Source organism: Lampetra planeri, unplaced genomic scaffold (genome assembly GCF_965212315.1).
Source record: "Lampetra planeri unplaced genomic scaffold, kcLamPlan1.2.h2 scaffold_1478, whole genome shotgun sequence".
NCBI lineage: Eukaryota > Metazoa > Chordata > Hyperoartia > Petromyzontiformes > Petromyzontidae > Lampetra > Lampetra planeri.
Window position 1 is genome coordinate 1 of NW_027614200.1, and position 22,907 is coordinate 22,907.

General features: G+C 43.1%; 4 protein-coding genes and 2 non-coding genes across 9 annotated transcripts; 1 reads left to right on the top strand and 5 right to left on the bottom strand.

The window, feature by feature from the left end:
- Window positions 1-99: 99 nt before the first annotated feature.
- On the bottom strand, window positions 100-1,957 carry LOC144739412 (large ribosomal subunit protein uL4; the record flags this gene model as incomplete). Its single annotated transcript, XM_078622370.1, has 6 exons — window positions 1,937-1,957; window positions 1,252-1,423; window positions 1,065-1,171; window positions 722-860; window positions 335-459; window positions 100-229 (listed from the first exon to the last, which is right to left on the bottom strand). Coding segments are annotated over exons 1-6 (694 nt in total), but the record flags the coding sequence as incomplete, so codon positions are not given.
- On the bottom strand, window positions 528-627 carry LOC144739413 (small nucleolar RNA SNORD16). The gene has a single exon (XR_013589427.1). It is a non-coding gene; the product is annotated as a small nucleolar RNA SNORD16 (small nucleolar RNA).
- LOC144739414 (small nucleolar RNA SNORD16) lies at window positions 921-1,019 on the bottom strand. The gene has a single exon (XR_013589428.1). It is a non-coding gene; the product is annotated as a small nucleolar RNA SNORD16 (small nucleolar RNA).
- Window positions 1,958-3,135: 1,178 nt separating the features above from the next.
- On the top strand, window positions 3,136-6,876 carry ZWILCH (zwilch kinetochore protein). Its single transcript, XM_078622363.1, has 16 exons — window positions 3,136-3,177; window positions 3,423-3,532; window positions 3,631-3,821; window positions 3,909-3,988; window positions 4,056-4,211; window positions 4,372-4,443; window positions 4,520-4,613; window positions 4,678-4,730; window positions 4,819-4,921; window positions 5,011-5,090; window positions 5,173-5,329; window positions 5,667-5,695; window positions 5,854-5,990; window positions 6,209-6,303; window positions 6,582-6,698; window positions 6,788-6,876. The coding sequence occupies exons 1-16, from the start codon at window positions 3,136-3,138 to the stop codon at window positions 6,874-6,876; spliced, it is 1,605 nt and encodes a 534-aa protein (XP_078478489.1).
- A 454-nt stretch (window positions 6,877-7,330) lies between these two features.
- LCTL (lactase like) lies at window positions 7,331-12,222 on the bottom strand. 4 transcript variants are annotated; one of them, XM_078622366.1, is made up of 14 exons: window positions 12,096-12,222; window positions 11,825-11,985; window positions 11,666-11,753; window positions 11,473-11,582; window positions 11,259-11,387; window positions 11,093-11,188; window positions 10,951-11,005; window positions 10,218-10,383; window positions 9,495-9,768; window positions 9,225-9,351; window positions 8,941-9,140; window positions 8,571-8,634; window positions 7,630-7,674; window positions 7,331-7,446 (listed from the first exon to the last, which is right to left on the bottom strand). In XM_078622366.1, exons 1-14 carry the CDS (start codon window positions 12,220-12,222, stop codon window positions 7,331-7,333), a joined length of 1,758 nt encoding a protein of 585 aa, XP_078478492.1. The 4 variants fall into 4 exon arrangements, with proteins under 4 accessions (XP_078478492.1, XP_078478493.1, XP_078478494.1 ...); XM_078622367.1 differs by lacking the exons at window positions 7,630-7,674; window positions 11,473-11,582; window positions 11,666-11,753; window positions 11,825-11,985; window positions 12,096-12,222 and having other exon boundaries at window positions 11,259-11,348; XM_078622368.1 differs by lacking the exons at window positions 7,630-7,674; window positions 8,571-8,634; window positions 8,941-9,140; ... (2 more) ...; window positions 11,825-11,985; window positions 12,096-12,222 and having other exon boundaries at window positions 11,259-11,348.
- A 1,568-nt stretch (window positions 12,223-13,790) lies between these two features.
- On the bottom strand, window positions 13,791-14,900 carry SNAPC5 (small nuclear RNA activating complex polypeptide 5). The gene is made up of 3 exons (XM_078622364.1): window positions 14,811-14,900; window positions 14,640-14,714; window positions 13,791-13,982 (listed from the first exon to the last, which is right to left on the bottom strand). Exons 1-3 carry the CDS (start codon window positions 14,898-14,900, stop codon window positions 13,791-13,793), a joined length of 357 nt encoding a protein of 118 aa, XP_078478490.1.
- Between the last annotated feature and the right edge of the window lie 8,007 nt (window positions 14,901-22,907).

A 22,907-nucleotide genomic window follows, 5' to 3' on the forward strand; every position in this document is an offset into this window, starting at 1 on the left:
CAACAGCTTCATTATATACATCTGACCTCTGAGGTCAATGACCTCTGCACATAGCTGCAGGTTTCACGGTTTAATAACATCGTTGGGTATGTTCATCACCTGGGATATTTCTGAAGGCTTTAGTGACACCGGCGTCTTGGTTGTAGATGATGCATGGCCCTTTGCGTTGAATGCGGCGACGATTCCTCATCTTACCCTTACCGGCACGCATACGCTGGGAGGCATACACCTGAAAATACAACCACAACACTCAACACTCCATAAACCGAACAGTTTCTTCAGTCACTGAAAGGACCAAATGTGTCCTGCACATCAATGGTACATTTCAGATTACCTTCTTGATGTCGTTCCAGGCCTTAAGCTTCTTCAACAGCAGCACCGCCTCCTTGGTCTTCTTGTACCCCTGGACTTTGTCTTCAACCACCAGTGGGACCTCTGGGATCTCCTCAACACGGTGTCCTAGCATACACGGTGCCCCCAATTAAACCAGAGATTCACGTAAAACAAAACATCCAGAGCGACATTCCTGCTCAGACTTTAGCACACATCAATACCCTGAGACAGCATTGAGACAGCAGGCAACTGTCACTGTCCGCAGAGTCAGACGCAAATTACACCATCATCGCAGGTCAACCACCACGGCTGTACTAATGGTGGACCATACCCAAAGAGTTCTCTCCAAAACCCTCGTTCCGCTCATCTTAACACAAATGGTACTTACCCTTGGACATCACCAGTGCAGGGATGGCAGAGGCAGCCAGAGCGGAGCAGATGGCGTAGCGCTTCTGGGTTGTGTTGATCCTGCGGTGCCAACGGCGCCAGGTCTTAGTGGGGGCAAACATGCGCCCTCCACGACACATCTAGATTAAAGTCAAGGAGGTTCTACATGTTCTCATGCCATACCCAGTTCATAACCGATTAGCTCAGACTCAACATTCGTCAGTCAACCGCGCCAGAATACGACAGCAGGCATTCTGTCACTGGACACGGTGTCGGACGCAAATTACACCATCACAGCAAGCCTCAATATCAAATGCATCAACAAACAATTCATGAAAGGATACATTTCCAAAAGCACCCTGGCCAGATCGGTGAGTGCCACCCCCTCTAACACGGGGGATACGGGCCACAGCTCTTCCTGTACCCCAGGACTCTGCACTGGTCTGGTGACCTGGAATACACACAGGCAGAAGATCAACCAACCCAGTACATGTAATAGGTTATGGTGGCTGCTGGCATCAAAACACTCACCTGCGAGTTCACTGACTGCATAGGGCTGGCGGCTGTTTTTGCGCATGTTGGTGTGCACAAAATTCACAACATCAGGGCGAATTGGAGCCCTGAACACAGCTGGCAGGACAACATTCTTGCCTGAGGATTCTCCTTTCTCGGAATAAACCGAGATTAGAGGTCGGGCACAGGCCTGGGGGGGAAATACAAAAGCTCAGGACTTTCATACAATTAGGATTCAGACACATGGGCAAGAAGTGGAAAACCATCATAACCCAACCCTTAAATAGTACTCGTGTGTGCAGTGCATAGGTAGTCTAAACGTTTCCTTGAATGCAGCAAATGAACATAATTTAATGTGGTGATATGATGCACGGGGTAGGTTATAAATTGCTAGCTGTCGTTAGCATGGAACCAAAGGCCAGTAACTAACCATATGCATAGGACTACACAACACAGCAATGTATTGGTAATTTTCTCACTGCTCGATCGCGTTTACCCTCACTTCATACAAGAAGCAGCAACCTTAATTGAGATCAAAACGAGGTAACTGTATTAATCCTTCACCTAATGACGCGTCTACTAGCAAGGCCTAGCATATTACTTACGAAACGCCTTGAACGCACTCATGCGAAAACTACATCGGGATGGTTATCTGTAGTTGAGATTACATATATATAAAAAAATAATACCAACATCCAAATACATGGGGCCGGATGCGAATCATTGCGAATTACTAATAAGGCGACAGGCACACGTGTAACCGGGTACAAGTCTCAGAGCTGTTCGCTCAAAATGGCTCCTCGTGTTAGTTTTGCTAGCAGGAAACCCGGCTAGCTCACTGGTTTAAATACTCGAATTGACTCTGGTGCGGGCCGAAATGAGATGGCGTACGTTTAAATTGAGGCAATGTGAATGGACGCAAATATTAACATGACGATATTTGTGTCGTTTTCTCACCATTATCGGTTCTTATTTTCGGCTCGCCAGGAACCACGCTCCTCACGTTCGGGCGGCCACAGAAAAAGGAAGAGTTGCGTGTCCCAAAGCGCTATATGCCTCCGCCTCGAAGAATCAGCACTTCCGCTCACTAAATTTTCTATTCTTAATATTCACTTGTTTCTAAGCAGTGAATGACACAAAAATGAATCATTTTGCATGAAAAGAATGACATCGATAGTTTATATTTCATTTATTTTGGCAAAGTCCCTTTAACGAAGTTACTTTAGTGGGGACTATTTCTTTACTCCAAGCCGACGAATGATTACGTCATGGCCGAACTAATTCCTCAATATTGTGCCATTTTACTTATTATTTTTTCATTACTGCGAGTGCTTGTTAATTCACTCATTCAGCATCAATCTTAGTCTTTTATTTAATTTTTTTGTTTTCTTTAATCCTACGACAAAATTGCAACGACCTCTGAACTAGTGACGTCACCGTAGGCAGTGAGCGCGCGACTGTCAAAGTAACAGCAGCAGCAGCAGCAGCAGCAGTAGCAGTAGTAGTAGTAGTTTTATTTTTAGACCTGTGTGAACACAAATCAGCGTCCTCTTCCAGCTTGTGGATATATATACTATTTAACTTTGCAATGGCATCGAAGGTCATTGATGATGCCAAGCAGTTATTTAATACACTTCGGTGAGTTAACCTCAGTTAGCCTTTAGCTCGTATTCACTCACTTTCTAAGAAAGTTATGTTTCATTCCTGTTCGATATGTTGTGACTTCAGATCGCTTCAAATGGATGAAAGCAAGGACTCATGTACTTATGAGGTGATTTTATTGTTAACATATTGTTAACAGTTTGGCTTCTGTTACGGTTCTGATGTGATGTAACATAACCTGTCTTTCAGGAGGATATCCAAATATTAAAGAGGAATTGTGACAACATTGCAGTGCAGAATATGTTCTGCAGTAACCAGCCAGTCTTCCTGTGTGAAAAAGCTGTGAGTAAAATCTAGTCTGAAGCTCAAATATCAGTAAACTGTCATGTTTTATAGGAAAAACAAATGATTTTTTCGTGATGTTGTGGCATATTTTGTCAAGAAATTAACATTCGGATTTGGAGACTATTTGAAATAACTTTATTCATTGTGGAAATCCTACCAGTGTAAGTTACCAGTTACTGTTTTTCTAAGACTATAGTTTCTTCAATTGCTCGCTGTTAACTAATGTGTCTGTTTCTGACAAGCCCCCGACAATAAATGACTCAGTGGAACTAAACGACACTGACAATGATGCTGATGTGAGTGCGCTTCAAACAGACCTGGGACCGCAGCCACTCACCTTAATGAAAGCCAGGTGACTAGTGCTGGGACATTAAACGATCGACTACTGCGATAGTGAAACTATCAAGCATAGTGTAGCTGAGAACTGCATTTTGTTCACTTTCTTTCTAGGCAGTTCCTGTCTTGGTACACATTGTCTCACAATCCAAATATTTCTGCTGTGGACATCAATCCCGGTCTCTATCCTCTGTGGGTACGATGTGACATGTCTGATCCAGCTCAAACAGCCTGGTTTGGCGGTGAAACGGTCTGCACTGGCAACAAAGTGACTGGTGTGAAATTGTACTCTGTCACCTGCAAAGGTATACCTCAGATGATCAGCTCTTCCTGAGATGAGAAAGTTTTTATTCACTTCTTATTTGAATGTTTGTGACATTTGCTCTGCTTAGGCCCAGTTGTCGACCGAAAATCCCTCATGACCTTAGACGATCTTAAACAAGAGCACAAGAACCGGCATCACTCGTGTTCGGTAAATGCATGTCCGTCGTTGGGTGACAGTTTTCAGCAGCGTTGACTCGATCTGTCAATTTCTCCAGATGGCGGTCAAAGGCAACGCTCGATACGTCTTATTTGGATCCACTGTTGTCGATAACACCACAATTGAGTCGCTGAGTAGTGTGACCGTGGATTTTAAGTGGAGCCATGTGGAGAGCATCCTGGAGACCCCACCCCTGTCCTCGACAGCTACTCTGGTGAGCAGCAGTCAGATGTGCAAATGCATCCGAGGAATGTGTATTCTGGATGATTACTTCAGTTTGTATGAAGTAGATTTGAAGTTATAGTACAAGTTGGAGCGTCATAATTTATGTTCAATTCCGTTGATTCTTATTTTGTTTCATGATGCACATGTAGAACATCAGAGTTGCCTGCGGGTACGCGACGAGCCCCATGTTTGACATCTATAGGGAGCTGGAGTTTCTTAAGGTTTGTTTCTACGGTATTTTGATATTTGCAGTTACGTGCCAACACACAGCTGTTGTTTGTTTTTTACTTTGATCAGGCACTTGCTGATGGTCTGAGAACTGGTGAGACAGAATGGTTGGATCCTTTGGAAAGCACCTCAGCTGAAAATCTGACCAAGGCCTACCTCGAAGGTACTTGTGTTTTGTACGAAATGCAGCTTTATGATGATATTTATGATGATTTTTCTTCTTCCAGAGCTTCAGAGCAACGCAAAGACACCCCAGGATCAGACAATTAAAACAGCTGAGGTGATGACACATTTAAAGGCAAAGCCCTTTGTGCGTTCTTTTCACAGCAAGTGATGTCGTGCTCTTTCTTCTCCTTCGTCTGTGAAAGAGCCAGAATCTGAAGACCCAGACAGACGCTCCCATTTTTAATTCCTTCCTGGAGCGAAGCGATTTGGATTTTGTCGAGCAGCTGTGGGTTCGGATGAGAAAGAGTGAGCCTGCTTCCTCAAAAGAAAAGGGGAAATAGTTCACATCATTCCGCATCATCTGGATCTGAATAATTCATTCTTTTTCAATACAGGTGTGACGTCATATCAAGACATTGGAAACTGTCTGAAGTTAGTTGTCAAAGCTCTGCAATTTGGTGACATCAAACCCTGGGTGCGAAATAATACCAGCGTCTGACCAGCGGTTGTTACAGATTTGATCGGCCGGTTTTGGGAATATTGTTTTCTCCCACCAGATTCACAGAGACAGTAGCAGCACGCTCAGCAAGCTCATCCTGCAGTCCTACCACCAGCAGATGGACCACGTGTCTCTGACGGGGGCCACCCCCGTCCACATGCTGCTGGAGATGGGTCTGGACAAGATGAGAAAGGATTATATCAACTACCTCCTTGGTAATATTTACATTCCTGGTATAACTTTGTTTTTCTTCTGTTAATACTACTAATAGTAGTTCATTATTCGTTCATTATTATCTCATTAACATACATGTTGCTGTGTCCTTTTCATCTTATTTAATTTACTTATGCCCTGGGCACAAATTCTTGTATTTTTGATTTGACTTCAATAACTTTTTGTTTTAGATAGATCGATACTTTCATCTCCAAGAGAACTTATTTTATTTTATTTTTAACTTATTTTTGAAATAATAAAATAAAATAAAATAGTCAGAAGATTTTTTATTTAATGTATTAAATTATAATCATTTTATTTCAAATGTTTTTTCCTCAGGTGAAGAATTAACAACTCTAAACCATTTGGTAAGCTGGTAAGCACTCACCTTTTTAATGTCAACAACTTAGACATAGTGTGTGTGTGTGTGTGTGTGTGTGTGTGTGTGTGTGTGTGTGTGTGTGTGTGTGTGTGTGTGTGTGTGTGTGTGTGTGTGTGTGTGTGTGTGTGTGTGTTCGTTCAACAGTGCTACTACTTGAGCACAGAGGTTGATCTGCAAGAGCAAGTCATCCGACTGAGGAAACTGCACCACCTGCTGGAAGTAATTGCAACCTGCAGTACATTCCTGGGTTTGCCTTACGACCGCCTGTCCCTTCTCACACAGTAAGACATGTTCCATGAGCGCGTAGATATTGTGTCCTGTGAAAACGCGAGGCCTTTATAGTTTAGGCAAGGTTGGTGGTGTGAAGAGAAAAAATATCCTGTTTATTATGAAGGTATGACCTGGGGTAAGGAGATAGGAAGCAGCAGGGCAGTGGGGTGCTGTCGGAACCCAATGGCCCAACAGTTTTCTATCTCTTTTGCTTTACTCATCCTCATAGGTCCTGTCTGCAGCACTACAGAGCAAACCCATATGACGAGGAGCACAAGTTCAAACTGCAAATCAAACCTGCTTTGATCAGCCATGTCTACCAGACGTGAGGAACGCCACTGCTGCTCGCACACTGCTTGAACATGTCTGGAGACCTTCTTTCATCTTTTAGAAGTTCTTATGTTCTGTTCCTACTGTTTCACTCACATGGACTGTTTATTGTTTAGAAAGTGTGGTCATGTATAAATCTGCTCACACATCTACACTTGTTGATCTATATATCACTCCTGCTTGCATCTATCTATCTATTGCTCTTAGTATACTAGTATTCTGTAAAAACTGTTTAGACACTGTACGTTTTAGCTCATGTCCATCTGTCTGATGGGAGCAGCCGGTCACGTGGGGAGTCGACGTGTCCAGTGGACACGGTCCTCGTGAGGTCAGGACATCCTTACAGCTCAGTGACAGACCACAGGTAGACCATGGCATCTTTGAAGCAGGTGAGTTTATGCACGGCATGAAATGACACGTTCTATGTACAGCAGCACTGCTTCCAGAAAAGTATAACAAACGCTTTATTTATTTGTAGATTCCTCTAATGGATCAGTCAGCGGGGACAGTGAGGACCCTGTGTTCTTCTCCACTCTGGTGTCCTGCAGCCTTGTCAACTTCTCATGAATTTACAGTGTCTTTATCCAGTTGGATATAAACAGCAGCAAAAATTTCGCCTTTCCGTTCTATTTTCTAATACCTTCAGCTTCAATAAAACGTGTTTTTCTCATCACACATGCTGATGTTCCTCTGTTTAGGATGCAGTTGGAATGGATTCGAACACACAAAGTGCAGAGAAGACATAGGTGATCTATCACAGCAATGTTTGAGCAAGAAAATTCCAAAACAGCGATCCACACCGAGTGGTCTGAATTCTTCCAGGCTGAACCACTGTTTGTTACCGCAAACCCTGTATCCACATCAAATCGAGCATCATAATCATCATAAAATCTCTTCAGATACACTTTTTTTAAAATGTACACACGATCAGTTAAAGATTAAATGAACTTATCAATATATCTGTGTGTGTGTGAGTGTGTGTGTGTATTCATGCAGTGAGGTAAACATGTACACTCCTTTTCTAATTCCGTCTCCGCAGCAGGAACATGAGGAAGATGGCACTGAGTAAAATGGAGAGCGTGCACACAGTGGGAACAACGATCTCGGTTACCATCTCCATGTGGCTGGTCAGGGGGTCTGAAAGACACACACACACACACACAATTTAACAACACGGGCATTGAACAGGAGTTAAAGACACTTTCCTCGTAAAGCGTGATGCTCGAGCACAGCAGTCAAAGGGTTAATTTTTCAGAATGCTCAATTATTGGATAACTACATCTTCTGTCTGACTGATAGTAAGCAGGAGGGATTCCTTACCATGTATAAGTCTTAGAATATTGGCAGCAGTACTCCGCTGTTCCTCTAATAAAAAAAGAGACATGACTCAGGGTTGATTAACGCCACTTAACCCTTTGAGAACTGCATGCATCTGTTTGGGAATATTTCAGAAAGCAGAATTTGTTCTGCAAAAATGTTACAATTTGTTTCTTTTCTAGTCACTATTAGTAACGTAGTTAATACATTAACCTGTATTGGCATCTTTATATGTAGGTACCATACACCAGGGAGCCATTGTAACACCATCGAACTGAGCTGTCTGAATGTGTGGAAAAAAAATTATGATTTAAAAAAAAATATATGTTTTCAAGGATCTCGTTTCTGGAATGTGATTTTAGTTTTAGTTTTAGTAATTGCATCGGTATCAGGACGTTTGCTTAATGGTTAATACTGCTTTATGAAATACTCCATCGGCAGAATCCCACAAATAAGAAACTGTATGTAAATAAAATAAATGCACACTACATACAAAGAGTATGTTTGTGTCACCATGTCTCATTTGGGACATTTAAAACCACACAAGCACAAAACAACAAAAAAAACCAGACGACATGTACCCCCACGTTCTAAACTTCATCATGCACTGGCCAAACCCTTGGCATTTCTGCATGTTCCTTCGATTTTCTTCTAGCTGGAGGGGCAAACAAAAAAGATATCTCAGATATTCAGCTACAGATTTTGTGAGCCAGGTTTTGTATTTGCAGCGCTGTTGGACTATTAATTGTGTTCTGAAGTGCTTAAAGAACACAAAGAAGCAACACATTCAAATCGTTTTGTATTATTCTTTTACTGACTTTCTGGAGGTTTTCTTTTTCTTCTTCTTCTTTTTTTTGGATATTTCGGTCAGAATCTTTATTTGTTTACCCCAGCTAGTTGTTTACATCTGATCATACTGTCGAGGATGGAACAGACAAACTGACCTGCAGCGAGCAGCTGGTTGCTAGAGGAGCAGGTCTCAACGGCCTTCCTCCTCCAGTTCTCCACCTGTCAAACGCAACGCAGAGACACATTACAGGATCCCCAGACCTCTGGACGACCACAGGAACTATTTCTGTCAAGTTGCCTAACTAACAGTAGGCAGACATGTATGTTTTAACTACAACAGGATGACATAGTGGGATGCACCTGACCTGAGTTGTGACAGTTCAGAGCTGTAATGCAAAACTGAAACTACACTTTTTACTTTTTTTTCTATCTTTGATGTAAATGGGACTTGTCTCGTTTTGCTTGGCTTGAAACAGGCTCAGACTTGTTCCCACCTTATGTGTATGACAATGACACTAAACATACCTCTCTCTGATTGGGAAATCCATTGGAGCTGATGATGCGTTTGTAGAACTGCACCGACGCTTTGGGATAACGGGGCTTGTTCTTGTCCCGGAAGTCCACATAATACAGGCCGAAGCGCTCAGAGTAGCCTTCATCCCACTCAAACTTGTCCAGCAGAGACCATGCAGTGTAGCCTTTGACATTGACTCCATCTTTGATCGCTGAGGGGCACCACCAATGAGAAATGACCATAACAATGAACAACCACTGAAAAGCACAGGAGCTCCTGCTGAGAGATCATTCACCTTTTAGCATCTCATTGATGTAGTCTTTATAATACTGTATCCGCCAGTCATCACACAGCTCCGTGCATAACATCTTCTCAGAGACGCCGTTCTCAGTCACATAAATCATCGGGTTTCCATACTGAGTCTGTCAGGGGAAGAAATCAGTGTTATGAGCCGTACGTTGCCTTTAGCACCTCCGAGTCGGAGCGTACTAATATCCTCTCATGTATCTGCATACATTTAAACCAGCCTGCTGTGCATCTTTTATTACAATGCGCCATGAGTCACCTTCACAAAATTGAGCAGACGTCTAAAACCCCACGGCACCGAGTAGAGCCACTCAGACCCGGGGTCAGGCCACTGCGGGTCGACCAGCTCGGCCAGATCCCGGTCGGTGAAGTAGCTGCTGCTGCTACGGCCCGATGGGTAGTTCTTCTGGGTGATGTAACGAGTAGTGAAGTGACCGATGCCGAGGAAGTCGCAAGTACCCTTGATGTAGCTCTTCTCTTGGGGGGAAAATGTGGGCAATCGAGACGTCCCCAGACCCTGCTGGACGCTCTTCCTTCCTGCACACACAGTCACTTGTTAACAACTGATTGCCTCTTCAGATGGCCGGTTCATAGTTAAGGGTGTCTGCAATATTACTTATATCCTAATCGGAAAGGTTTGGCGTGCAACGATGCGGGACACACATGTTTACGTGTGGAATTATCTGGGGTTGTGTGCTATGACTCCGTCACATTAATGCGAGAACGGTTTCCAAGAAAATCTCCAAAAACAACACATTTGCCAGCCATAGGAAATGAGCGGCAGAACACACTACGTGACTTGTGTGAAATCAGATGGAGGAGGTTTCTTAAGCTGTGACCCGTGGACCCGGACGGGGACACTCCACAAAGTATGAGGGACCACTGTCCACTATGACTACTAATGATGACTCCACCCACATACACCATATATCTATGCATTCGCGGAATTAAAATAGGTCAACGAGGGATTTTCTAGTTTGACTTGCCGATGAAGTCTTTCATCACTTGAGGGTAATCTCCGTGAAAGATTGGTGTGGCAAACCAGCCCAGGTAGAACTGAACGTATCTCTCAGCCGCCTCGATGTCTTTCTGGTTGCTGATGTCCACCGGTTCTCCCCAGTCTCCAGATAAAGAGATGCCAACCAGACCTGCAAATGTGAGCAGATGCTCTCAACACTCAGATCGACATTGCTGTTAAGAAGCACCGTTACGCCTGTTAGGTGACCACATACAAACAATGGGAGTGTCTCAACAGTCAGTAAGGTCGGTGTGATCACGGCAGCCACAAATATCCTCACGTTGTGGAAAATTACATCACGACCAGATTCTTAAAGGTTTGTATTTAAGAAATGGCAGAAATAATCTAACAAACAGATGTTGGCGAGAATGAATAATGACAGTGAGGCAAAGAAGGGGCCGTGGGACCTTTTTTTTTAGAATATTTCTGAATATTTTTACTGTATGAATGACTCTTTATTGGTATTTATATACAGGTACCACTTTTTTGTTGTTTTGTTGTGGAATTGTATGGTTGAGTTGTGTAAATTAAGAGTTAAATGATATAAACATATTAATATGTAATGTACATTACGTATACAACCTTAACAGTGACATGAACATAAATCTGTAGATAGATGTGTTTGACATTGGTGTTGATTTACTTTGACACTCCTTTATAGAAGCCTTTATGGTTATTAGAATTCTAGGATTCGTACCTTTCTGTTTTGCCCTCCACTGTGTATCGTAAGAGTGCCAGACCTTTGCATGTGCCTATGAAAGACACGTGCACATCACTGACGTTTCTCCTCCAAATGGCTGTTAATGCTGGACGTGATGGACACGTCTGCAGTCTCCCACCTTAATAATGTGATGCGCAGCTCGATATGCTCCAGTTCCTCTGAGCCTCAGTCCGGGAGCATGCTCGCCTGTTTCATAGCCTTCGACCGCTGCAGACTGTGAGGGTGATCTGAGGTCAGCGTCCACACGTTCACTGCTAGATATGAAATATCGGATGTTTGCGTACCCATGGATTGTTGAAAGTGATCCAGTACTTCACTCGGTTCCCAAATCTTTCAAAGCACAGGTTGGCAAAGTCATTGAAATAATTGACCATGCTTATATTGTGCCATCCACCGTATTTCTCTTGTAGAACCTAGAAACACACAGCAAACCAGCTCAGTAGTTACTTACGTGCTGCTTTATTGTGTAAAGTGTCAGTCCATGTGTTGTGAACCAACCTGAGGGAGATCCCAGTGATAGAGGGTGACGATGGGAGTGACCTTGTTCTCCAGCAGGTGGTCGATCAGGTCATCGTAGTACTTCACTCCTTTCTCGTTTACATGATCAGCTGTCGTTAAAGATGAAGACATCCCAGCATCAGAAACGGACAAGGTGATGTGACAGAAAGAGCCGGAATGAGCATGAGCTTACACTTGATGCCAGTGGGAATCAGTCGAGGCCAGGAGATGGAGAAGCGATAGTGGTTGAGCTTCAGCTCCCTCATCAAAGACACGTCGTCCTGTGTAACAGTCAAATATTTACATCAGATTTGGTCTCCATACTCCGGTGCGCCTCCCCCCCACCACACACCTTCATTTTGTAGTATCCCTCACAGGAGGCGTCCCCGGTCTCATTTTGTTGGATTTTGCCTTTCTTATGACTGAACACATCCCAGATGCTCAGTCCTTTTCCATCTTTGTCCCAGGCTCCTTCTGTTTGATACGCTGAACTGCCGGCACCCCACGAAAATCCTAATGAATGCAACGTGAAGAAGTCAGATGACCTGCTCTCCAGTGGGGCACGATACAGTGCCTGCTATTGCTCATTTATTCAAAAACAGAATTCCACTGAGGACTCATACCAGCTGGAAAAGTGCCATAATAGAAGGAGCCGTGGTCGTTCTTTGTCCAGTCGAAGTCCTCAGTCGCAGACACACACAGCACCAACATAAACACATGGCACACACTGAGTGCACAGCGGGGCAGCATGGTACAGTCTGCAGCGCAGTCGCTTTCAGCTCCACTTCTGCACTGACGTCTGCACACAAACAGTATATGCATACACGTTTTGAAAAAAACCCCGGACTGAATAACCACAAAAAGCAAATAAAATAGAAGAATATCATCCAAATGAACTGGCTTTAAACAATGTGGAAAGCATCTAATATGATGGACAGCGAGGGGGTTCCTGCATCCCTAATGCCCCCATTCAAACTCAATGGAGTGTGAGCTGAACTTGCTGAGGCTGACAAAACTCATACAACTATGATTTCACATCTGTAAGCAGAGTTAGAGAGGTTGATATGTTTACAGTGCACAATCACATGACAAAAGGGTCAGTTGCTCCACAGTTGATCATCATTTAACTCGTGCGAGGAAATAAATGATGTTTTATAACCATGTTTCAATATTTTTATTACATGATTAGATTTATAATATTTCACTGTTTACACCCCAAGTGCTGATGAGCTCATTTCAATCTATCAGTTTGAGTCCCTTAACATCCTGCAATTAGTCAGCGTATAGGATCTACTCACATTGTGCCAAAGCAGCAATTCCAAACTTTAAAGTTTCAATAACACAACACAACACATACCTTGCAACTTATGCATAGCAGTTAAAATCAACGTAAGAGCTTAAATAATGCAAACGCATTCCAATCCCACTGTAAAATGAGATTGACTAACATTCACAACAAAATGTCTAATTACCTGAGTATTTTACGAAGAGGTCATTTATAGCAGGTGTGCATGAGCTCAAGCCCCCGGCTGAATGGGGGCACTCGTGGAACCGCGGTCCGTGTAGAAAGCTGTACTGATGCAACCCCTATTGTCCCCCTGGCTGTTGTGGCACCCTTCTCCAGAGCGGTCGCTGCTGAAAGCTGGTCTTATTGTGAGCCTCACTGCATTGTTTTAACTGTTTAGAAAATGCTGAATGGTTTGCTGGTGGAAAGTGTTTGCACTGCATTTACCCATTCACCTCCGTTAGGTGAGGACAGAGATGTAACATCGATATTCCTGAGAATGAACAGGACCAAAAATGCCTTTGAACTGAGGATTTATTACATCTGATAAACATTGGCTACTCATGTAAATAACCATTCATGTTGTTTTTAAAGCAGGAAAATTAGAACATTTTCAAATATCCAAAGGAAAAAAAAGAAACATACAAAAAGTTTGCTTTGTGCTTCTTACAGTTTCTTATATGGCCCAGCCATACAGCTCCATGCTAACAGGCACATCTCGACTGACTCGCTGCTCAGCTTGTGGTTCGTCAAATGCAACTATATGTGCACAACTATAAGCACCTAATTACTCTGTCGTAGCTCAGTGCTACAATTTTCACAACATTTGGAACATGAATCCTATCGACTTCAAATCCTGATGACAAAAGCCTTTCGGCAGAGGACAGGTTAATGTTACCACCACATATCTACACATCTACTACACACCTCATTGAAATAAATAAATGTGATAGGTGATGTTACAAAACAGGTAAACATATGAACAACTGGTGCTACTCTGAAAGCTCCATGGCACACGCAGTACGCGAGAATTTCAGTAATTGTCTTCCTCGTCCGCCTCAGGCACGAGCTCATTGTCGTTATCCCCATCGTCCTCTTCATCTTCGTCCTCATCGTCATCTTCTTCTTCCTCCTCCTCCTCCTCCTCCATGTCATAATCTACAGCAGCATTCAGTAGCAGTTTGGTGCAATTGATCTTGTTCTCATCGTCAAGGTTGACGTGAACCTAAAAAATAAATAGAAACACAGTGCAAATGCACTGTCAACTATAACAAACCGATCAGAAAATGGGTTTAAATAGCATGACACTGCATTTTCTATCTATCTATATCTGTTTTAACAATCCTTCTCCCTTTAATTCATGGCAATTCTTACATCCCACATTGTCTTGCCCTGTATATAGATTTTTGTTGTTTTACTTGTGTTTATCCCTTGTTAGGTGACCTTGTGTATCCAGAAAGGTGCCTTTAAATTAAATGTATTACTACTAATAATAATGATATATCAGCGTTGGCATGTTTCTGACACGTGTATACTGCACAGTGGAAGGCATCCAATTTCTGCATCAAAAAGTAGATGATTAAATCTTCAAAAATCAATTTAATTCCCTAAACAACATACTGTAAAACAACAAAAAATAACCTCTAAATAGCTTTGTCCATGTTGTAAATTTTGATGACATATACATTTCAAATATTTGAAATTTCAAAAACTAAATGTAAACAGCCATTTGGTTTATGTCTATATTAGTCAACAGTTGCAGTATCATTCAATGAGAATGGCTGTGTGCCTTTCTAAATTCAGTATTGTCAGGAAATGGCAGGAAGTTAATCTGAGTATCTTCATGTGTGATATTGTGGAGTCTGTGGTCCAGTACCTCAGCTTCTGGAGATGAACATTCAGAGGCTCCTTCAACTGTCTGAGCATTGATGATGGATTTCAATGCTCCTTCCTCAAACTAAAACAAAGTGAGCATACAGTTTTTTTTACATGAAGCAAAAAATGAATATAAAAGCATATAGTAGCAAATAGTCAAAAAAAAGTGTTTTTTCACCTTTAATCTGTTCAGCTGGTCCTGGAGCATGACTTTGATTTTGAGGAGAGTCTCCTCTTCCTTCTTTAACTCCTGCAGACGACTGAGCATCTTTACTGCCTCGGCTTCATGGAACCATTCCTTAAAACTTCAGATCAATAAAACATCAATTCTTGCAATCCAGACATTTTTAGATTCGTTTACAGCTGTCAGACAGTGCAAAAATGTCGAACAACGACAATGCAGTTCATGGTAAAGATCGATGTCATCGGGTGATCACATCTGATTTTGAACCGATCACCCCTTAACCGCGACAGAACAGCAAAATGGTGTTAAAAGAAAAAAAACATATTGAATGTAGGCTAGCTGCTACAAATAGATTTGCCCGAATAGCGGTAAGTTACCTAAAATAATATTTTATTACCACACGGAGGAGTAAAAACACTTTTGAGTCTTACCTCTGCTTAAAATTAAAATTAGAGCTGCATAGCATAGAAAAAAGAAAGTACGTGCTCCTGCAGTTTTTCAATGTTAGTAGCTTGACGTTTATTATTTTGCATAGCAGCCGAGCTGCTACAGTTTACTTCCGGTGATGACGCACCGACATCCGGAAGTAGTGCACCTTCGTGGTCGTTGGAAATTTTCGACTTGTGTGATGTATAGAACAAGACGGACAAACGTGTACATGTAAATTCATCCAAAGTAGACTCGTGATAGGATGACTGTATGACTGTTATTTTTTTCAAAACATTTTTTCCACAAACATCAAACAGCATAAAACGCTGCGACAGCTTTATGTTGGTTACTTTCACGGAAGATATATCTTCACCTGAAATTTAAACCGTCGTTCATATAATTCTAATTAACGGTAAAAAAACATTAACATAGATTTATACTATATATATATATACTTATATTTCTACTGTAAATGTGGTTTAGAACATATACCACAACGCGCATATCGAACCCATTCCTTTTGACTTTCCAAATTACAAGAAGCACATAAAGGCAGCATCACTATGTACACAATGGCGACATCTCGTGGTCAGCTAGCATGTAGCATCTTGACCCCTGTTTGTTTACTGTAAGAAAACCTGGCGGCGAGATGGATGGATCGTAAGTGTGTCTAGTGGCGTCACAAAAGTGTGTCGTGTGTCTGCACAAGAATATGGTGGTTAACGCTAACCATAACTAGTTAAGCAGCTCGATACTTACTCAGTTCAATCCAGTGGACATACGTTAAAAGTTAGCCAGCAGCTATTAAACAGCAGTTTCTTTCTTCTCGACTATCAAGCCTCTTTTGCAGAAGAAAGGTTTGAAGTGGCAGGTGTCAACTTTACGGCATTAGAAAGACTGACGTTAATTTGTAACAAATGTAGTTCACGGTGTTAGCTTCCCTCATAAACCATTAGGGTCACACTATTGGGGGCCAAATAGACCTAAAGAGTTCGGTCTGCTAAAGCTAACACTTCAGCTCACAAGTGGAAATGAGTGAATGTGTTAAGTGCAGGATGGTTAAATTTGCCTTTCGTGCTGGCGTGACCTCGTTTATTTTGTCATTAGCGATTCCAAAAGTAAATGACACACCATCACCAGTGGTTTGCATTGCAAACATGCTTTGGAAATAACCTTAATTGTGGAAAATATGATGCAGGGCTTGTTTTCTGGTTACAGAACACTTCCATGTATGCTGGGCTTGCCAGTGACTGAGCAGCCCCCATGCTTATCCAAGTATCTCAGCAGCACAAGAAAATATTTAAGTGTTATACATTACCTGCAAAGTATGCAAGCCCCCCACCCCCTTAAATCTGCCAACGCTCCATTACATTGAAAGAAGTCACAAAGATAAAGAAGTCAGTTAAAACTTAAATAAATCACAGATGGGACTCATTGACGTGAACAAGATCTGAAACTGCTCTTAATCAGTCACCAAAAATGTTAGAAGAGCCCATTAGGTTCTTTATAGGATTCCTTGACTAAGTCCAACCAGATGTGTGCATCGATAATCACAGCACACAGACACGACTGGAGACCAACAATGAAGCTCGGCCAAACGCTTCACACACTGCTGTAACTGATGTAGTTTCCTCGGATTTCTAACCAGATGCCTTCCTTTGCTGTGCAAGACAGAACAGGTCATTACCATGTGGTGCAACATGAATTTCTTACCAGCATCTTTGAAATATGTTGCATAGACAGCAACTTGTCCAACAAACAAGAAAACATTTAGACCACTTTCATAGAATTGTATTATTCTGAACCACTGCATACATAATACCCACGAAATCGAGTTATTCATTTGACTGTCATTATTGGCGATCTAGGCGCATAATGTCACCGTAAATTATAGTAGTGAGACCATGTTCATGTTTTTGCTCTCCCTGTAAGATGTTCTGTCATCGTCACTGTGCCGATAAGTGTGTAAGCTTGTGGTTGTATTCTGTCTTGTCCGCACACAGGTGAGCTGCAGAAGCTGTCCTTGGTCATGGCGACACCTTCAGAAAGCCAGATGACACACAGCAGCACAACCTACTGGAGGATTCAAGTTAGTGTGTCCTTTGTCTCTCTTCCAGGTTTTACAGCGAACATTTTCATGAATGCAACTTCAATATTTGTAAATTTACACGTTTTAATGGTCATTTTGATGGTTGGTTTTATTATGCGATTCTTTAGTCATTTATACTCAGACTTGTTCCTCATATCTATTTTTCACTTTTCACTTTAACCTAATACAACAAACACCACATTTTGCATTTAAATCTTAACCAATTGGTGAGTTCATTATGAAGGGAATGTTTCTGGATCCTCCATTGACCATGAAAAACCTAAAAATATGTTCTTCGTTCCCAAATCTAAAATATTCCATGTTCTTTGTCACGTGAACAATCAAACAGGCGTGTTTCTCATGAATTACTTTACTTTGGTGTTTTTCTATTACTGAGGGAAATTGTTAAGGAAGTAGTCGAGAGTGGAATGCATTCAATTTGTGTTGTTCGACTTAAGTGTTCATTACAGCGCTGTACATTTGCCGTGTTGTGGTGTGCGACCATGTACAAGAACATTATTGTTTTGGGAGCCAAGCACTGGCTCAGCTCAGCCTTGGGAGACTGAAACTGGAGCTGTGTGTCAGTGTATTAGAGACCTTAAGGATTTGGGGGTCAGACGAAAAGGTGCTCCGGGGCCTGCGCCCCACTATCGCAGCTGCCAACCTCTCAGCACAGTCATGAGAGGCCCCACTGTGGCATGGGGGTTTTACTGCGAGGCTGGCTTCAGCAGCTCGGAGGTGGCTAATACTGCACAGTTATCACTCTGCTCCTTTAGAGCCACAGTTGCTTTCTTCTTGTCATCACAGACTCTGATGCTGCTACGATGCACCGTCTTCCCAATCCCAGCTCCCTTGGCAGGGGTTGAGGATCGAGCTGAGGCCTGGTGGCAGCTGAGGCTGGGACTCAATCACCCTATGTGCCGCTGTGAGTGGCGCTCCGCTATGCTTGCGTCCGTGTTTGAAGGTGCTCCCACAGTCTGTGGAATGCAGGGCTGGGCGTGTTGGGAGAGGGGCCTCCTGAAAGGGAGAGGAGGAAAGGAGGCGGGTGATGCAGGAGGGGGTGTGTGGGGGGGTGACCTTTGATGAGCAGTGCAATAGGGCCAGTAAAACAGAATCTATGAGCATCATAATATTAGAGGGATGAAAGATAAGAGAGGGAGGGAAGAGGATAGACATTGTACGTTGATACCAAACCTGTGGAAGCCAGCGGAGCTGATCCCAGCTACATCACATGTTGTTCTGCATTCTTGAGGACAACCAAATTACAACCGGCATTTCTGCTGATTTCAGAAATAAGGCACTATGGCTTGTGAGAACAACAGGACATGGGTTTAGGAGGTATGGCTGTGATTAAAAAAAAAACCCCGTCACCCTTGTATGAGTTGTTATTGCTGCAGCGATGTGCTGGAGGTCATAGAAGTTGATGTGAAAGGTGGGGGTGGCGGCTCCAGGATGTTGTCTCTTAAGTGTTACAGTGATGTGGTCGGAGGCCTCGGGCGCCTATGAAAGGAAAGGCTCATGTGATGCTAGAGCCTTTGTTTCTAAGGAACTACCTCAGCCTTTACATATCCTGTTCCGAACTCCCACACACACACTTATTCATGTGTTTTGGCACGCACACGCACTGCGACAAATGTAGCAGAGCGCACTCGTTGCAATCATCACGTACAAAGAGCCAGAGAAATATGTGTGCGCGTGCGCTGATGCATGTTTGTTAAATGCACATGATGAGCCTGTAGAAATACAAGATTTAAAAAAAAAATAAAATCTGCCGTGTCTTCATTTCTGGAGAAGAATTCAACATGTGAAGGTGTAGAATAATGACCTGCATTACTTCAGTCCTTCATAGATTCAACATTTAAACGCACTACACCAGCCATGACCTGAGTCCCGGTGGGCAGTCTGTCACTGGATCACAGAGGATGATTGATAACAGTGATTAGAACTGTGGTATTTTCCACAGTGCTGTTTTTGTCTATCAACGCTGTGTGTGTGTGCGTGCGTACGTAGCCCGGTCCCCACGTTAGCTACGGCGCTGCCCTCCAGTAAGCGTAGTGAAGCCAAGCAGCACTCCATGCATCTGGAAACACTGATCATTGTTGCCATCAGCATTTTATTTTCTGAAAACACTTATAGAGACACTTTTTGTTCAGTCCACCAGCTTAGGAAACCACATGTAAAGGTTAAACTAACCTCTCCGGCGGGGTAAATGCCTGTTTAGTCCAATAGTGAAGGATGCACATGTTTTGAGGTCGCTGAAGTGGAAAAGCAGTGACACAGACTGGTGGTTGTTTGGTAGGACCAAGGATGCCTGGAAAACTGAAAAGAGGCTGAAAGCACTGGCAGATCCTGGATGTCACATTGGAAGGCAACCCAATGTAACCACAGTAGAAGGCCAATGATTTCAGTTGAGCTAAATGGAGTGAGCTTCTCTCTGTTGCAGCCCGGGGAATGCCTCTGATCACGGCATGAGGTTTGGGCCCTGATACAATGTGGTTTGGTCAGGGATAGCAGGAGGGAGTTTGGGACCGGGGCTGAGATGAAATCCTCTGTCACAGCTGAAATCTGTAAACTAATTGACCACCCATACAGAGCATTCCTGGTCTTTTGGCTTTTCTCTCTTTCTCTCGAGAGCAACCGGCAGACCCAGAACTCGAGTACCTCCACCAGGCTCGGCCCTATGACTGTTGTGATTAATTACATTTTCCTTTTTCCTCTCTCCCTCGCTCTCTCCCCCCCTTCCTTTCTTGCTTGCTCTTTTTCTCTCCTGAGCCTCATGTATTGCTGGTTAGTTCACCTCCCTAGGTGCCCTAAGTTAAACATCCTTGTAATGTCAGAGCAGCCAGAAGGAAATCCACTGTTTTCCTTTTCTGCTGTTGTCTTTTCATAATGATTCATTATTAGCATGTCTGCCCGATCATTTTTCTCCTTGGGTAAGGCCTTTCAGTCTCAAATATCTCGCTGCAAAATGTGTTGAAAGATGCTTTGGAATAAGATTTAACTAAACAAATCTTTTCCACTCTATCCGGCACCACCTACAGAGAGAATAAATGACGATCAGGTTCACTACGTGAGTGGGAAGTGGAAGCACTGACGCCAGGAACAAAGGTGAAATGATAACGGAAGGTTGGAGTCAGCCCACGAGGACTGGTTGTGTGATCAGCACATTGTATTTGTCTGAGTGGAACCACTGCATGTGTCATTTCAATTCCCGTTTGATATATTTGGATGATTAGGATTCTTTTTCTGGTCAGGTTCCGAGTCATTTGCGGGTGTGGTGTTGGAAGACTCTTTTCATTCCATGTAAAGCATATATGGACTACAGAGCTTGGTCCAGTCTTCACATTCTTCCGGAAGTCAGTGTTTCATCCCGAATAACCTACTTTCAGGCCGGGTGCCTAGTAGACCTAGTCTGTCCTCAACAATATCTACAGCTCAATAATCACCATGTTCAATCTGTGTGTGTTTACACTACGAGGAAGCCTCCATGTCTGCACAGTGAGGAAAATCAAGCCATTATGGAAAATACCTTAAACCCACTGTTTGCAAGAATTGATTGTATAGACGTTTGAAAAATACCTCACCAAACAGTTTCCTAATGAGGTTGTGGTCTTAATTGCTAGGTGCAATACAGCACGTGTTCATTTTGTAAATCACGGCCCCATTTAGAGTGAAACAGATTATAAAGCAGGGTAGGCTTTAGGGTGGGGTTACCTTGTGATTAGTTGCTTCCACGGTGACCTGTCAATCAGGAGAAAGGCGTAGCAGTGTGTATCCATGGCAAATGTGGTCATTAGCCAAAATGACACAGTGGAGACTTCAAAACTGTTCTGCACAAACCAGCGGGTGACTTCATGGTGAGCAACAACCACGTATTTCCTCGGTGTACAGTGAACAGCAAAGGCAGCACAAGCTGATACGTGCAAATTAGAGTACCGGTATGTGTGTTTGCAGCAGAAAGCTATTCAAACCTAAATGATTGGATCATGTTTGTGTTTCGTGAGGTGATGCCAGCTGAGGGGATGACAGGCTAACGCTAATGGAGACACAAAGCCGAGCAGGCCCATTGGTGAGAGGAATGTGTGAACACGGTGGCAAAACCGTCTCTTAACAGGCACTTCCACAGTGAGGTCTCGCACCCGCAGCCCAAGTGCAACCCCAGGGAAGACGCAGCTGTGTGTGAACGCCGGAGCGCCGGCGCTGCTCGCTTTGATCGGCCGACATGAGAGCAGCCCTGATCGCTGTGAACACCACCCATCTTGTCTGATATTCCGCGTGCACAAACTGAGACATTCCAGACGTGTGAACTGCCCGTGACAAATGATCGTCCGCTGGGTTTTCAACTTTCAAATGCTGTGGCCTTCTTGGCACCATGAAGAGGGTCTTGGGGGAGAGTTTTCCGGTTATCCAGCTTCAGTAACTGGCACCACAGAATGTGGACAGGTCCTGGTGTGGTTTATTATGTGAGAGGGAGCCTCCAGGGGGTACTCTCAGAGCGCTGACAGGACTGTGGGGGTTTAGGTGTCATTTATTTGACTGTTGACTGAATTAAAACAACTTTACAAAGTTGGCATCAGCCATAAGCCTGAGAAGTGACACTAACATTTATTACTGACAGATTAGTCACTGCGTATTAGTGGATGATGTTGGTTTTGGACTCTAGCTCTTGTAGGATTTTGTTTAAGGCTGCGTGAAATCTCTCTCTTTTTTTACAATTAACATCTCAGGTCTTGAGCGTGTTCAGTGTTTTGAAAAAGTCCTAGAGGTCCACTGAATCTCTCCTGCTCATTAAACGGGCAAAATGTGTGATTGTGTGTGTGATTCTACTGCTTCCTGTCATTTCCCTGCTCAGACACTGTCCTCCATCCTTCAAACTCCCTCTAAATCCTGAAACTTTTGCGTACTACCGTCCAAAGTAATCCAGCTGAAGCAAACGAAAAAATACGTCCACAAGGGACATATGAGTTCTCCAACGAACTGACGATATTTGGCAGTACTAAACAGAAAGAACTGGAGTGAAAATACACAGTATATTTTCACTCCTTTCAATTCCAAAGTCAGTGTTTTTGTAGGACTTGCCTCAGGCAACTGTATCGCTCATTTCGTTTTTTGTTTTTTTTTAAACAATAATGTTCTTATGTCAACCAAATTCATGTCAGCACCGAGACCATTCGGAAGAACAATTTAAGCCTGGGAACACTGTCGCCAGGAAGCTTTTTTCTACACTGATGCATTAGTCTCTCCTTAGTCTTGGATTAGGTGGCCTGATAGACGGTGAAGTCATTGTCCCCTCTGTGCTTGTAACTGTAATTACTGCTCAAGAAAGACAGCAGCAGTTTTCACAAGGATGTTTACAAGACCCTAAGTACTGTGGGTACAGACTGTATGTGGACGCCTGCATATGTTTTTATGCACTGTTGGGCCCATGGTAATAGTAAATGTCATGTGTGACCATCTGTGTCATGTCTAAGACACTGTCTAATTGAAAAACAGCAGACACACCCATTTGGAGGAAAAGGTCCCTTTTCTGATTCTGGATTTCTTAATGTCATTTTTTACTTAATTTTCTTTAT

Bases quoted from the DNA above. Each gene is read 5' to 3' on its own strand.
- ZWILCH (XM_078622363.1), top strand. From the start codon at position 3,136: ATGTTCTGCAGTAACCAGCCAGTCTTCCTGTGTGAAAAAGCT. The intron at 3,989-4,055 runs GTAAATGCATGT...CAATTTCTCCAG, and splicing joins ACCGGCATCACTCGTGTTCG to ATGGCGGTCAAAGGCAACGC. The intron at 5,696-5,853 runs GTAAGCTGGTAA...TTCGTTCAACAG, and splicing joins TAACAACTCTAAACCATTTG to TGCTACTACTTGAGCACAGA.
- LCTL (XM_078622366.1), bottom strand. From the start codon at position 12,222: ATGCTGCCCCGCTGTGCACTCAGTGTGTGCCATGTGTTTATGTTGGTG. The intron at 11,754-11,824 runs GTGTGTGGTGGG...ACTGTTACACAG, and splicing joins AGGGATACTACAAAATGAAG to GACGACGTGTCTTTGATGAG. The intron at 11,006-11,092 runs GTGGGAGACTGC...TGTCTTTCATAG, and splicing joins CTGCGCATCACATTATTAAG to GCACATGCAAAGGTCTGGCA.
- SNAPC5 (XM_078622364.1), bottom strand. From the start codon at position 14,900: ATGCTCAGTCGTCTGCAGGAGTTAAAGAAGGAAGAGGAGACTCTCCTC. The intron at 14,715-14,810 runs GTGAAAAAACAC...ACTTTGTTTTAG, and splicing joins ACCAGCTGAACAGATTAAAG to TTTGAGGAAGGAGCATTGAA. The intron at 13,983-14,639 runs GCTGAGGTACTG...TTTATTTTTTAG, and splicing joins CTGAATGTTCATCTCCAGAA to GTTCACGTCAACCTTGACGA.